This window comes from Rhynchophorus ferrugineus, unplaced genomic scaffold (assembly GCF_030347505.1).
Source record: "Rhynchophorus ferrugineus isolate W39M unplaced genomic scaffold, kcgeb_rfMv2 rfM4, whole genome shotgun sequence".
NCBI classification, from domain to species: domain Eukaryota; kingdom Metazoa; phylum Arthropoda; class Insecta; order Coleoptera; family Curculionidae; genus Rhynchophorus; species Rhynchophorus ferrugineus.
In genome coordinates, this window is record NW_027472583.1 from 637,563 (window position 1) to 654,179 (window position 16,617).

Genomic DNA, 16,617 nt, shown 5'->3' on the forward strand with positions numbered 1-16,617 from the left:
CGACCTGTCTTTTTCAAGGTTAGTCTTTTTAGGGTTCTTTGGTTAATTAGATGATTTCAAAAGAGAACAACCTTATATCTTCCCGGAATCCTACCGACTTTTCTAGTTATAATATGTGAAAAGGTTGAGGAAACAAAAACTGTTAATTTATTTAAAAAATATATTTTATTTAATGGAAAGAAAAGGAGACCGTAAACCGTAAAGTATTCCAAGTAAGAAATGTTCAAGATTTGAAAAACACCCCCACCAAATGCGCATTGCAGCAGCTCAGTTTCTTAGAGTGAGACGGTATTGTCTGTTTTCTAATAGATAATAGGTCAATTGAAAAGTTTCCGGCCTACCGTAATAAAATTTTTTTTTGCAGTTTCGGAGATCACCTCTTCATTCGACGAAAATATTTTCCCAGCGAGAATTCCTTTGAGACCTCAGAACACGAAATAGTCGCTAGGGGCCAGATCTGGAGAATACTGTGGATGACGAAGCAATTCGAATTGATGTATTTTTGCCATCGTTTTCACTTGTGATACACCGTATTGTCTTGGTGAAGCAGCACTTGCTTTTTCTTCGAATGCGGCCGTTTTTCAGCGATTTCGTCCTTGAAACGGTCAAATAACACTATGTAATGTCTTTTACTGTCGCTGTTGATTGTTCTTCCTTTTTCAAGGTAGTCAATGAAAATTCTTCTATGGGCATCCCAAAATACAGACGCCATAACCTTGCCAGCCTAGTGTTGTGTTTTCCCACGCTTTGGAGAGAGTTCTTCGTATGAAGACTACTCAGATGACTGTCGATTGGACTTCGAAGTGAAATGATGGAGCCATGTTTCATCCATTGTTACATGTCGACGCAAAAACTTGGGTTTATTATGCTTGATCATCTTCAAGCACTGCTCCGAATCATCAACTCGTCGTTGTTTTTGGCCCAAAGTGAGCTCGACACGCGATACCACTTTGCACAGAGCTTTTTCATACCCCAATATTCGTGAATGATATGATGTAAATGTTCAGTTGATATCTTTAGAGTGTCTGCTATTTCATTCAATTTCAATATACGGTCATTCAAAATCATTTTGTGGAAGTTTTAATTGTTTTCTTTGGTAACAATCTGTTTTGGGCATCCAGTGTTCATCGTTTTCGGTGCTTATTTCACCGCGTCTAAACTTGGCATATCAGTCCTTGATGGTTGATTTTCCTGGGAAAGTATTCGAAAACTCTGTATCAAGCCAAGTTTTTGCTTCAACTGTATTTTTTGCCTTCAAAAAGCAATATTTTATCAACACGCGAAATTCCTTTTCGTCCATTTTTTTTCACACTAACAAAAGTAGCTTCGCTTAAAATACTATAATTCATTCAATTCAACTAATAATCCGATAGCTATCAAGTTTATACTCGCATCTTTTGAGGGTTATGGCTAACTAGAAAACATGTAGATTGAATTCTAGTAGCGCCATCTATGTATCAGACCGGGGACTTTTCAATTGACCTGTTAGTTATTTTTTGTTTAAAATCCTTTCAAATATTATAACTTATAAAGGTGACAAATTGCTGACAAGTTTTGATGGAATGATAATAAAATACATACTCTTTAATCTTGCATATGATTTTATTGCGTGTCCATATATCTAATCAAGACTACGATAAATAACCATGTGATTTGAGTCCAATTTATTCAATATCCAGCCTGCGTATATATTCATGTATTCAATGACCATCAAATTGTAGAATTAACGTTACGTAGGAATAAGCTGCTTTTATTGTCTGGAAAGAAATTTAATTAGGTGGTTTTATATATGGTACGTTTAAGTGTTCATTATAACCGTTAGAGCACAAGAAAGTGTCATAGGAAATAACGTTCCGATTTGAATGTATATTGGTTTTTGCGATCTCATCATTACAATCATTATAGTTCTTTTAACGCTGGTTTTCCTGTCGTACCATTTGCTTTCATACAAGGCGTCTGCTATACCCAAACTCTAAAATGTTATTGCTAAAGAATAGAATAGTTCTTTTTATAGTCTAAATATATGTTGTAAATTACCTTTAACTGAATTTCATTCGCGTGCCATGTCATAGTAAATAATTGAGTAATGACAAGTACAGAGTAAGAGGACCAAAATACATAATCTGTCAGAGTAGAGCTCTAAGACCAACAACAAATCAGTTTATTTATAATTCTTTTTCCAAATACTAAACCTGTCACCAGTTACTCTATATCTACAAATATAACTAAAACTTAAAAATAGCATCAGTTTTGTAATTATTTAGGAATTTTAGGATTTCTTTAACCAGAATTATTTGGAATAACTTGTAAAAATATTCATATATAGCGAATGACTGACTTTGTATCTGAAGAAGAGATATTGCGGTTACTGAAGTTTTCTAGATTTTATTGTATTGGTTTTTCTTCACCAGCTTTTATATTCTCCGTTGAATTAGTTTTTTGTTTTGTTATTTAAGATCTTTGTCTTGATATTTGTTCATAATGCTAAGGTTGTGTAGAAAAAACTAAGAATTTAGTGTTGGCGTACATGAAATAAAATAAAATAATTGTTTATAAGTTAATAATAAATACTTACGTATAACAAAATTTGAACCATAACTGACGCTAAATGTACTGAATTGAGAATAAATTCCGCCAGTAATAAATAACATATTGCATTATTAATTCCTTCGACATAGCTAAAATATATTATATTACAAATATAAAGAAATTTCCTTTTCTTAATGTTTGTCAAAACTAAATCAACTAGAATTTATTATTAATTATTAATTAAAATTTATTCAAATACATTTCAAACACAAATGAATGGTAAACACTATCAATGAGTGCCGACTATCATCAGTGGTAATTTTCATGGACAAAAACGAATTTCACAGACAATTCATAGATAACACCAATAAATTTAAGATCTGATTCAAGTACAATTAAAGGCACTATTGAAAAAATACAAAATATGTAAAGGGTGAAGACGTACACTTAAGCAAACAACTCAGCATTGAGAGGAATTTTATGATGCTTGTAGGGCCACTTTTGGTGCCTCACCAAATATTGTGCTTTCAAGCTTGGACCCTTAAGTGTTAGACAAATTTATAATTAAATGAGATTGAGATTTGCAACACTATCTTGTGATTGTATCGGGTTGAATATTTTAACCTGATCTTGATTACGTGGTCTTTTGCATCTTTTTTTTAACGGAGCCCAATGTATCAGTTTTAATATGCAACAGTTTAGTTACTGATTTGATATCGAGCTGTACAGCTCCATCTGTGGTTTTATAAACATATAACTTTATATTCATATTATTGATGCTCATTAAACATAAATAGCAGTCAATTGTATGATACGAGGGGGAATCAAATATAAACAGTAATTTTACTATTTAGCCTAGCAGGTAATTTCGATCCAGAGGATTCGATGCTCGTTCTTTGGTTTATGATCAGTGGGGAAACCGGTGTGGGTAGCATCTGCGAGGATACATTGCTCCACAAGATCTCCGGATTTGGCGTATGCGCATATTGGCACGAATTATGTGTATATACAGCTTTATTTACTTATATTTTATCGTGATCATTGGATTTAATATTGGTTTAATGTTGGTTCTATCCTCAGTGCAGCTATGACTGAGCGCGAGATACCTTCGTCTGTTGGTCATTGTTGGACGTAGTTTGGAAATAGTATACTGTTTCAGAATCGGGTGTATACGTGGGTCAGAGAATTCAGGGTGAGAACGTGTCGAAAATAAAAGTCATGATTGACGCTCACAAATCCCTACTGTTCGAGAAGTTTTTGGAGGTGATCGTCGGTTAAGGATTGACGAGTTCTTATCAGAATTGGGTATCAGCAGTGCTCAATCCATCATTACTAATCAACTTGACTTTAAAAACACACCGCAGTTTTGACAAGGAATAAATTAGAAGAAATGGGCTTCGAAACCCTCGAGCATCCTACTTATAATCCTGCCTTGTCAACTTGTAATTATTTTTGTTTGCGCACTTGAAAGAATCACTTGGAGGCAGAAGATTTGAAAGCAATGAAGACGCAGAGGGGTATGTGCGCAATTGAATGACAAATCGCCCTCAAACGTTTTATGAACAAGGAATATTCATGCTCTCAGTCGGTGGTAAAAGTGTGTAGAGCACGGAGGTGACTATATTGAATAATGTTAAATGTTTAGTTTTTGTATATCATCACTACATAGTATAAAACAAAGTCGCCTTTTCTGTCCCTATATCTCTATGTACGCTTAAATCTTTAAAACTACGCAACGGATTTTGATGCGGTTTTTTTCAATAGATAGAGTGATTCAAGAGGAAGGTTTATATGTATAATACATGCATAATATACTAAGGCAACATTGCTAATTTTAGAGGTTTCTAACGTGATGTCGTAAATTAACCTATTTTTTTAGGCTTATTTAGCAATTAGCAAAAACGCTGCCTAACCCTACGAGTTAGATCAAATTAATGTACTACAGTATTGTACACCATAAAAAGGTCTACAAAAAAGTCCGCGATGGTATATGTTTATCTTTTAGGGATAACCCACATTAACCATTTTTATTGTTTACTTTTTACGTGAGAAAATGGCTTATTTACGAAGCTATTTTAAGCAATACGGCATTAATCCTTATCGAATTAAGTACCTTAAATACAGTGTGCAATTAATATAGATCAATATGGTTCCTTACAGCATGTAAATTAAACAAATATTTTCAGAGATATTACAAATTTAAAATTTGCGTTTAAAAATGTGTAATGTAATAAAAATTGTATGAATTTAGATATTCCAAAGATAGCAGGAAATCTTCATAGTAAGTAAAGGGGAAGAGGAATTGTTTTACTCCAAATTTAATGCGTGCAGGCCAAGGGCAGTAATGAATGAACCAAAAATACTGGATCGATTTTAATCATGTTTTCATTGAGTGACATAGGCATATATATTTTATGCCCGTGCAAAGTCGGAGCGGGCCGCTATGTTTTTATATACAACGTTCATATTTTTTCTGTAGTGTATTTAATTTAGTATCAGCATTGCACCCGTGCGAAGCCGGGGCGGGTCGCTAGTTGTTTAATAAATTTATTTTACAAAATTACCATATACATTTGAATCTCCCTCGTATTTTAAACCAACTGGATACTACTGGAATAACTTCTTAAATACCGTACACATCTAAAACCAAAATTAACTTGGCTAAAGGTTTATTATTAAGACACATTCTCCACAAAAATAGCAAAAGGTAAAAACTGTTCACTAGTGTGTTAAAATTAAATAAAAATCACTCACTTAATGACGAATTGGTGTTTTTTAATGATAGTTCGCAACCAAGCTTTAGTTTCAGTTTCATCACCTTCAGTTTGTACGGAGCTGTCATAATTTCTGAACGATTTAGTTAACATATCTAGCTTAGCAGAAACAAATATCATTAAACTCGAGAATAGGCACAACGATGTCATGTAATATATCCCTCCAATTAAGGCAAAACAGATTCCTTGAAGAGAGAAGGGTTAAACAATCATTTAGTTCGATGATTACTAACTTACCGATGCAACATGAGATGTTGTAGTAATAATTTGAATTGTAAAAGGTCCATATCGGAAGTATAAGGGGCTTTTCAACAGTAGAGTTATATTTTCGAAACTCGAGATACAGCCCTACTTTGGTTGAACCAAAGGTTATGTAAAGAAAAACCAGAAAGCATACCAAACTCTTGTTTAGCGTAAGGGAGTACTGAAAAATATTATAGAAAGTGCTGCTTTTAACAGGTCAATTGAAGAGTCCCCGGCCTACCATAGTAAAGCATATTTTTTTGGCAAAATTAGTTTTTGTATTCAACATAATTCAAGGGTGATACACTGATTATAGCTTTGCTTCAAAATAGGCTTTAGTTTCGGCGATCACCTCTTCGTTCGACTAGAATTTCTTCCCAGCGAGCATTCTTTTGAAATCTGAGAACAGGAAATAGTCGCTGGCGGCCAGATCTGGAGAATACAGTGGATGAGGAAGCAATTCGAAGCCCAATTCATGGATTTTTACCATCGTTTTTACTGACTTGTGACACGGTGCATTGTCTTGGTGAAGCAGCACTTTCTATTTCTTCAAATGCGGCTGTTTTTCGGCAATTTCGTCGATCAAACGGTCTAATAACGCTATGTAATAGTCGCTATTGATGGTCCTTTCTTTTACAATATAGTCAATGAAAATTATTACATGCGAATCCCAAAATACAGATGCCATAACCTTGCTAGACGACAGTTGCGTTTTTCTACGCTTTGGAGCGTGTTTATCGTGTGCAGTCCACTCGGATGACTGTCGATTGGACTTCTGAGTGAAATGATGGAGCCACATATCGATGCAAAACTCGGGTTTATTACGCTTGCTCATCTTCAAACACTGCTCCGAATCATCAACTCGTCATTGTTTTTGGTCAAAAGTGAGCTCGCGCGACACCCACTTTGCACAGAGCTTTCTGATACCCAAATATTCGTGAATGATATGATGTATACGTTCAGCTGATATCTTTAGGGAGTCTGTTATTTTATTCAATTTCAATTTACGATCATTTAAAACCATTTTTTGATTTTTTTAAATGTTTTCGTCGGTAACAAGCTCCCTTGGGCGTTCACTGTGTTCACATCTAAACTTAGCATACCAATCCTTGATGGTTGATTTTTCTGGGGCAGTGTCCGGAAAATCGGCATAAAGCCAAGTTTTTACATCAACTGCATTTTTTCCCTTCAAAAAGCAATATTTTAGAACACGCGAAATTCCTTTTTATCCATTTTTTCACAATAACAAAAGTTGAGTCCCTCAAAATGCTATAATTCACGAACTAATTATCCGACAGCTTTTTTCTTTTCAAATTTATACTTAATCTTTTGAGGGTTAGGGCTAACTAAAAAACATATGGATTTAATTCTAATAGCGCCATGTATGTGTTGGGCCGGGGACTTTTCAATTGACCTGTTGTTAAGAATTAATTGAAACCTTAATATATTTTTTATAAATTTCCTTCAGATCAGGTAACTCAGACGTCAGAATTCGAGTTTCTTCATCAATGCAGGAATCTATAAGTTTCTTCATCCCACGTGATCTACATACCAATCCTTTCCAGAGCATCATTAGAGCGATGATGAAATAACCAATGTTTTCAGTTAAAATTTGCACGCTGTTTGTTCTATAGCTCTTCGGTATATTCAGGGCTAAACAAATTGGACATGCGAAGAAACATGTGACAGATGAAACTGAATAAACATCATAAATGCGACGAAATAATTTTGTTTGGTTTAATGACGGTTTCCACACGCCTATAATTAACATTAAAGATTTTGCCACTGAGAGAATGCTATCTTTTGAGGTCGGCATATTACCATTCACCTAATGTGTCATCTATTGTGATTTATATAATATCGTATATAATTATTCCATGATCGATAGTAATATACTCCTCAACATACTATAGTGATAAAATATCCAAAAAATCCAAAGGCGAGGCCCTTCAAAAATCTTTTCAAAATACTAGTAACTCAAAATAATTGTAATTCTCTCATAATGAGTGAAGGGAATAATTTAAATATGATATGTTACTAAATTTTGTTTTTACAGTATTTTCAATATAAGATCAAAAGTGTATTTAACATATGATATTTATTAAAATAATAAATATGTGCATATTAAAATTATTCGGAAATGAATCAGAACTTAATACCAATACCATCAAATTTAATCAAAAGCTGATTTATATGATATAGAAATTTATAAGGACTCTGGACTGTTTTAGGATTGAACTTCTTCCACTATTTGTTTTATACTAAATATTTGGTCTTCTATATTTTTACTCTTTTAAAATCCATTTTGCGAATCTATTAGCAACTTAGGTAATATTTATTTTAAACAATTTGAGCTCGTATTGGTGGATTATGTTGCCAAACATCTGGAAAATTGTAAAGTTAAAATAAAGCAATAGTTAGATTGGATGCGGCAACATTGCGACGTGCTAACGTAATATATTTTGATTAGGTGTATTAGCCGTTTTATAGGATGAGCTATAGAGGATATATCCTTATGGTCCCATGGTTGAATAATCTAAAGAGTTTAACTCATTCCAATGTATCTTAAAAGAATTACCTTTTTCTATAATAAAAATCTTTTGTGTTATAAACATTCTCAAATCTTTTAATTACTGATTCATATATAATTATGTTCCATGATATAAAATCTATATTATAGTACAAATTCCTTATTATATACATTATCCTTGGTGTAGCAGTATATTCTAAGTAAATTAAGAATCATATGAATATTATATATAATTGCAATTGTTTTCTTATCAATATATTATTATGTATATGGTGCAGATAGTGTGATTTTAAAATTGCGATATTGTCTTTATTAATAGATGAGTAAATTGTACATACTGTGTTCCATATTTGAATAATTTAATATCTGCATTACGTTTTTTATTGGCTAATAAAATTTAATTTGCGTGCAAATAATTATTAGGAGAATAATAGGATAAAATGTAAAAATAAATATAAATGACAATTTATTAGAGATTTATTATTAGTTTATTTAAGCAGAAAAATATTGTATTATAAATTAACATGTTAGAATAAAACTAATTTGTATCAAGTATGCGTGAATAGTTGTATATAATATAGTGGTTTTATTTTCCTTGTGATAGTAGGGAAAGATATGAATAAGCTCCTTTAAAAATCTGAAAAAAAGACCAACGTCATACCAATGTTTTGATTAATATTTTTAATTCATAGTATAAAAATAATTAGGTAATATTAAACGACTTACAGCTATCACAGATTCTGCTGTCATTGCCCCAAAAGGTCCTATTGTTAACATTAGCGGTTTCGCAGACCTCATCATGGAAAACAATATCAATTTTTTAGTGGAAATGGAACGTTCATACCAGTTTGTAAAATATATGTTAGTTGCTATTGCTTCACTCTAAAATATTCGAAATGATCAATAATCTTCCCTTTTCTTTCATAAAATATGGTTATTTTTATTAATAAGATATGCTAACTAAAAGTTAGTAGTAGAAACGTACGCAAGATTTAATATAGTAGGTTGGACACTAATTTACAATGTTGCTAATACGTGGCTTTAATATAGTGTATATTTCTAGTAACATTTATTCAATGAACAATACACATTTGATAAATAAGTTTTATGTTACAATGCATTTCTTATGTAACAAATAACTTAAATGACTAAAACTATTTTATACCTGAGTTCTAATTTCATCGGCACAAATACCAAATAGTAGCAGTTGAAAAGATACCTGCACCAACATAACTCCATAGAAAGCCATATGAACTCCCTAAAAATATAATTTTAATCTATAACGTTAATAATGATGAATGCACTTTTAAACATTATTATCCAAGAAATTTATACTTTTTTATATTATTAAAATGTTTCCTGGCAATGCTTCTATCTGTTTAATTATAGCAGATGAGGGCAATCAAGAATGAAATCGTAAAAATTACCGAAAAACATTTGTAAAAATGTATCGTAGCTGATTAAAAGAATCTTATGGAACATTATGTTAGATTTTCGTTCGCTAATTTCTTTGTATCTATTAAAATACTTTTTGTATCTACTAATGTATCCAATTGCAGTAACAGAGATGACATCTTCTTGGTGAACTCATAGTTACTAGGACAATTTTTAAATATTTTAAAGAGTTAATATATTTTATTAACTTTTTAATCAAAAGCTTAATCAAGATTAATAAGAGATAATATTTGGTAGAATATTAACACCGTGAACTATATGGAATTGAGATAACCTAAAACCCTAAAACATTTTTTGAGGTTTCTGTTTAGAGTTTTGATTTTGACGTAGCATTACTTGAAGTCAAGGTGATTTTTACTTTATTATAGTTTTCTTTCATAGTATTCAGTATTCATTGTAATAATTCGAATAATAAACAATGTTTAAATTGAACGGAAATATAGTTTAAAATAACTTACATTCATAAACTGAATAATCATTGAAGCAATCATAACCGATGAGAAGTAATACTCTATCAGAACGGCTATATTTATGGAATCATTTAAATCCTCAATAGTCCTAAAATCGTATTCTAAAGGCGTCAGAATAATTGCTCAATTATGATAAAACTTACTTTATAAGAACTTGATGACGATGTATAACACTTTTTAACTTCTTCTGTAAAACTATTTCGGTCAATTGGCTTTTGCCATGCTTATCATAACTACCAAAATGATACTGAATTACCTTAAAATAATTTCATGTAGAATATAATAAATATATTATATAATAAAAATTATGCAATTTTAGTTATGCTTAATTTCATTTGAAAATTAATATAATTCTACGGAATACCTTATATAGGCATCAAAAAATATAAGAACGCAAAATGTACCGTAAGGATTTTATAACATATATTTAAAACTCATCATAAAACAGACATTAAATAGTACAAAAGTGATTAATATAAGGAAAGAATGTAACAAATTAACTAAATTACCTTTATTTGCGCTACTGCATTCACCATTATTGAATTCAATAAAGTTTGGTATGCGCAACTTAACAGTGTAATATATATTACCAAAACGTTTTCACATATGAAAACGGTGTAGAAATTCTCTTCGAATGGATAATACACTGCCATTAAATGCTTGGGCCTTATTGTAAAGTTGTGTTGTTTCTCAAATTGGTATGCCTCGACAAAAACTGTAAAAATGTGTTGGACTTGGGATTGGGATATTTTTATGGTTCTAATGGTTGATATTTTTTTTATTATTTAATTAATACATTGTTACTAGTTTCCATCTAACCTACAATTTATCTTGATGATAACTTAAATCTAGGTATATAACTAGGAGGACCCATCGGCCGTATTTTTTAATATATGTACCTCACTACACAACACGACACAAGATCAGATGGTTTGATTCTTTTGAGTCTTAGTCCTGTTCTGGTGGTATCCATTGGTATGGTATCCAAGCTGCAATATTTCAATATTCTCATGATAATGGAGTCTTTCTTCATGTCTCCTTACAGTTCTCTTAATTTCTTGGCTGACAGTGGGTATCTGAAGGCCTCGATATAGGTAATCAGTTCTATAGTATTTGGGTGCGCACACAATACCTCTTAGGACTTCGTTCTGAAAAATTTGTATTTTATTTATGTTACTCTTTGCAAAACATCCCCATAATTGAACTCCGTATAGCCATATAGGTTATATAATAGCAATTTATTATGTACTGATAATTGTGATTTTCTTCAAATTAGCCAGTACATTTTCCGATATTTCAATTCCAGTTATATGTTTTTACTCTTTATATGTTCCTTCCAGCGAAGTTTTGCATCAAGATTCATTCCGCAATAGTTAGCGTTGTTGCTATATGGAATGATAGTATTATTTAATGTTATTGGTGCTTGTAAGGTCTGTTTATAGGAGAACTGCACATGTACAGATTTTCTTTCATTACTTCTTATTTTCCAAGCTTATATCCTGAAGTTTCTTCACTATTGTCTCTGACAGCTATAATCGCAGTATCATCAGCAAATGTAGCCATCGTAATATTCTCCAATTGTGGTATATCACAAGCGTAGAGTAGATAAAGAATTGGTCCCAATACAATTCCTTGTGGTACACCTGCTTTAGCTTCTTTTATTATAGAGTAAGCTTAATCTTGTTTGACTCTAAACAATCTGGTTGTAATGTACGATTTTAATAGTTCGGTTTGTTGTTTTGGTAGTATTTTCGTACTTTATGAACAAGGCCTTTATGCGAAGCCTTATCGAAGTCTTGTGCTACATCTAAGACTAAAGCTGAGTATATATATATATATATATATATATATATATATATATATATATATATATATAGTCATAGTGATATATCATATAGTTGCATCATCTCTCATATAATAATTAAGTTATATCAGAGGATAATTGGGAACGATATAGCTATTGGTAGGTAGGTACCTGCAATATACTGAAGATCTACAATGTGGACAAGGCCTGCTAGCATTGTGATTGCTTATAACTTTGCTCTAAAGAATGATGAGTAAGTTTGGGTTTAGTAAACATTTTATTTGGTCTTTACATTTTTTTTTGGTATGATTGAAAAAATTATATCAATTATAAATAGTGATCGCAATTCGCTATGCAACTTTCGTGTCTGTATAAGGCATTTCCCATGACATCCTGCAACATCTGAGACTGAATTTGTTCAATTTCTTGAGGAATATTGTCTTTGAGATGTTGAATAGTCTGGGGTTTATTTACATATATTTTGATTTAAAAAAAAACCCTATAAGATAATAGACTGGTGCTGTTAAATCCAGAGATCTGACTGGCCATGTTGCGAAATTAGTCTTCGTGGAAAAAAGTTATTCAATAATTGAATTATTGAACGAGCTGTGTGTGCTGTGGCCCCATCTTGCTGAAACCATGTCCTCTAGTCCATGCTCTTCCATTTCAGGCACAAGAAAATTTCGAATCATGTCTTGGTACTGTTCAGCAGTAACAGTAACAGCAACACCTTGTTCATTTTCAAAAAAATAGTCACCAATGATGTTTCCCGCATTAATACCAAACCATATAGCTGTTTTTAGTGGATGCAATGATGTTTCATGAATTAATTGAGAATTCTGTGTTCCCCAAAATCGACTGTTTTATTTCTTTAGGCACCCATTGAGAAGAAAATGGACTTCATCGCTTGCTATTAATTTAGACGAGAAATCTTCAATTCCACCAAACAGCCGGTAGCGACTTTTGGACTAACTGAATTTTGTATGGGCACATTTTCAAATCAGTTTTCAAAATTTGCTTTAAACTGCGTGCAGAAATCTGTAACTAGGAACCATGTCTCCGAATTGATGTTTGTGGAAGCTTTGCAACACTATAGCGCACCAGAGCCACATTTTCAGCGTTACGAGACGTCCGTTGCCTTCCAGAACGAGGCCTGTCAGCTGTCGTACCGTATTGTTGAAAATTCGCATGTAAACAATAAATTGTGGTTTTGTGAGACACTGGACTATTAGGATATTTTTGACGCAATTTCCGCCGAGTGGCAATAATGGAACGATCATTTTCAATAAATATTGTCACTATTTCTGTGTGATCTTGCGGCAAATAGTTATCCATAATAAAATTTAGATGTCTACACAACACAATGGTTAAAGCAAAACTGAGCTAAACATTATATAACCAAGATGGCGCGCAATCAAAATGGTAGCGGAGCTTTCGCCCCATCTGTTATTATGAATTGCTTCATAAATAGGAAGGATATAACCAGCAGTCGTGCCTAATTCCGAATTTAGTGAATTATATGTAACATAATTTGAAAGATTTTTGTTTGTTTGCACTGTTTTGTTTCAATGATATGGCGCTTCCATATTAAAGATTGATAAGAAAAATAATAATAGGAATTTTGCATTTATTTTGGTGGTGATACTTATTATAGTATTTACATATATTACTTATTGAACGAGCTCTTCCTATAAGGGGATTTGTCCGTTTTATAAACCTTTTTATAACCTGAGCTTAATTATGACATAAAAGTAAATTACCGTTTATATCGTAGAAACTACCAGCCATTATAGTCAAAACAACTACTACCAGGTTTACGTTGTTACAGAACCTAACATTTTCCAAAATAATGTTTCGTATTTTTTCACTCGATTTTCCTGCTCTGTTAGAGTCTCTCATTCCAGTCCCGATTAATTTAGTGATCGCTTCGCCACCATATATACGACATTTTATAATCAATATAACACTTAAGGTGATCTTAGCCATATGTTCAATTACTAAAACAAGTATAACATGTTAAAATAATAATAATGATTAATGTAGTAATTCTAAAAATATAAATTAATATTGAGGGATATACAATAAATGTTGTAACTTTTTATTTATATTCAACACTATATTTTACCTGGTGTACCGAAAAATCATTACCGTTTTTTTCTTAAAAAGCTACATAATTTTAAAGACATGAAAAATTATATTGACCATTTGTTTGATTCTATACATCTTGGCCATCTTTCGGGCAATTTATGTATAACCATACATCGAGCCATTTTCTAAGTTCTTCGAAATTAGCGACATGCTACTCTGTGCCTCAAGATAATATCTTGAGGAGTAAGAATATATTGAATGATTAACAATAAAGTTTAGAATTTAGAAGTAATCCCTCAAAATTATTATAAACTTCTTATATAAACTTTAATACCAGACATATAATAATTTACCTTGTGTTATTTGACCTCCAGTGCAGATCATATCAACTAGTTTGACAGCAGTAAAGATGCAAGTGACAATAAATATCCCGAAGAAAGTATACGCATATACGTGATACCAAAAACGAGTTCGAGAACTCATGTTGCCAGTCAGTTTCCATGTTCCGAGGCTTAACATGAAATTCTTACACATTTTGAATAACTCATCTCCCGCATTTAACTAAAATAGATACAAACATCAACTCGTTATTATAAGTCCCATATAACTCAATAGGTCTCAGATTTAACTATGTATAGATGATGCCAACTCCTTTTTAATCCTGATGTAGTAGGTCTAAGCTTCATGACACAAGTCTGTTGTATCGACGCTTTTTTTTGGCATGGAACCGGGTAGGGGAATCCTGTTACGGATATCTGGTCGGGAAGACCCGCAGGAATAAGCGAGTTGGACTGGTTATGTGGAGACTGCCTCTGGGCTACCCACTAAACCCCACCCTATCAGCTGATCCAATGACCCTAACTGATACTTCTTACTGTTAGTAAGGAGGATGCCCGTAACCGGTAACACCGTTAAGAGGCACAAGGGCCAGGCAAGGACGTGGCTTCGTTATCACACCACGCAGCTTGCGGTACATGAGTTAATCGCTCGCCGGAGAAGATCGAGACAATTTGGAGTTAGAGCACGACGGGGTAGTGTCGGCTGTCGTAGAATAAGGCTACGTAGAGCCGAATGAGTTATTGGCCTAAAATATCGGCCAGCTCGGTAATACATCTATTGTCCGAGATACGAAGAGTGGAGATATATCTCGAGTAAACCTCGGATATAAAATCGTGAACTTAGGGGACGTCTGTTTCCCTATGAATTTGATTGTTCCTGACGAACCAGGGGGCACTGATTATTCTCCTGAGAATTTTGTTTTGAAAGACTTGAAGACGTTCCACCTGGCTAGGTGAGACGTATTTTAGATATACACTGGAGCCGTATAGAAAGACTGATCGAACCAGCATCTTGTACAGGAGAGATTTTATAGATAGAGGAAGCCTGCTGGCCCGGTTGATAAGCGGGAACAGCAAATTAACAATACCTTGACCGTTATGGAGGGACATTTGAATGTGGGAATTCCACCTAAATTTGCGATCGAAGACAAGACCGAGATAGGTGGCTTCTTCTGACCATGGGATTTAGGCGTTCTCGATTTTAAGACGCGAAATGCTCGGTGCAAGACGCTTCTTGTGGAAGAAGATGGCCTGGGTTTTGTGTGGGTTGACCTGCAACCTCCAGAAATGTAACCACTGGACCGTCTTATCGAGTTGTTTTTGGAGTCTGCTTCGGATGTGCGGTGTTACTCTTGAAGAAGCAAGCAGCCTCAATCGACGCTGTTTGGTTTCCTCCAAATAGTTGACAAAAGTTCATCAGTTGAGTGGAAAAAAGTGCATCAGTTGCAGATTTTACCATATCAGTACAACGTGTCACTAGTACATGAAAATTGATCGAATTCAAGGACTTATTCTTCCGAAATTCTTTCATACTTATTGAATAGTCCAGATTTGGTCGCTAGTGACTAATGGTTGTTTGCAAACATCGAAATGAAGCTTCGGGAAAAGTTGTTTCACAAAGTAGGAGCAGAGATTGAAATAAAATGTCAAACCATTTCTCTAAAGAAGCATAAAAATTAGGGACTGTATGTATCAATTTTGAAGAAGACTTATTTGATTAAGAGTTGTTCTTTTCTTGGATACGTCCGGACCTACTGAGTGACATGTTGTACACATAACTATAAACTTGAATGCTACTTACCTCCATTATATCACTATTATACGTTGTATTAGAATTTTCTTTGTTTATATAACTTAGTGTCAATTTATAATTTATTAAAAATTTTCTCTAATCATGCCTCATTACTTAAGAAACTTTTAACTAAATAACTGCACATAATAATTTAATCGATACAGTAGATAGGCAGGTAAAATAGTAATTTAACATGGGTATTACTTTGTTTTACTCCAAAATACATGTAATTTGAGACTTTTACATTTATCATTTTTTCTATGTACACAGTAATGAATATTTACAATTTTTCACCATTTTCGAATTTATTTCTGTCATTTCTCTTCAGGTAATGGCAAGAGATTTTTAAGTTACCCAGGAAGAACTGCATTTTCTAAAAATGAGTGGATTGGTTTATATCACATATCTTAAGAATTATAAACCTCAAAGCAATTTTACATTTTATTATTTTGAGACTTTTGTTTTGCATCTAAAATCTTTCATATTCTGTATTTTGTATGTTTTACTTCTTAAACGTGTTATGGTATATATTCATTCTATAAGAATAATATACTGTCTTTTTGGAAAAACTGAGATTACTCTTTCCCTAAATTA

The 16,617-nt window shown here is 32.8% G+C and overlaps 2 protein-coding genes across 5 annotated transcripts; both read right to left on the minus strand.

Moving 5' to 3' along the window:
• Positions 1–1,583: 1,583 nt before the first annotated feature.
• On the minus strand, positions 1,584–7,356 carry LOC143195448 (odorant receptor 10-like). Of its 3 annotated transcripts, none has more exons than XM_076402562.1 (7): positions 7,099–7,356; positions 5,541–5,727; positions 5,284–5,488; positions 2,576–2,678; positions 2,038–2,139; positions 1,817–1,972; positions 1,584–1,757 (listed from the first exon to the last, which is right to left on the minus strand). In XM_076402562.1, the coding sequence occupies exons 1-7, from the start codon at positions 7,315–7,317 to the stop codon at positions 1,701–1,703; spliced, it is 1,029 nt and encodes a 342-aa protein (XP_076258677.1). In that variant the 5' UTR covers positions 7,318–7,356; the 3' UTR covers positions 1,584–1,700. The 3 variants fall into 3 exon arrangements, with proteins under 3 accessions (XP_076258677.1, XP_076258676.1, XP_076258678.1); XM_076402561.1 differs by having other exon boundaries at positions 6,985–7,356; XM_076402563.1 differs by lacking the exon at positions 1,584–1,757 and having other exon boundaries at positions 1,853–1,986; positions 6,985–7,356.
• Positions 7,357–8,578: 1,222 nt separating this feature from the next.
• LOC143195450 (uncharacterized) lies at positions 8,579–14,662 on the minus strand. 2 transcript variants are annotated; one of them, XM_076402566.1, is made up of 8 exons: positions 14,247–14,662; positions 13,566–13,802; positions 10,511–10,716; positions 10,145–10,257; positions 9,990–10,089; positions 9,242–9,334; positions 8,803–8,958; positions 8,579–8,713 (listed from the first exon to the last, which is right to left on the minus strand). In XM_076402566.1, the coding sequence occupies exons 1-8, from the start codon at positions 14,425–14,427 to the stop codon at positions 8,663–8,665; spliced, it is 1,137 nt and encodes a 378-aa protein (XP_076258681.1). In that variant the 5' UTR covers positions 14,428–14,662; the 3' UTR covers positions 8,579–8,662. The 2 variants fall into 2 exon arrangements, with proteins under 2 accessions (XP_076258681.1, XP_076258682.1); XM_076402567.1 differs by lacking the exons at positions 9,990–10,089; positions 10,145–10,257.
• Between the last annotated feature and the right edge of the window lie 1,955 nt (positions 14,663–16,617).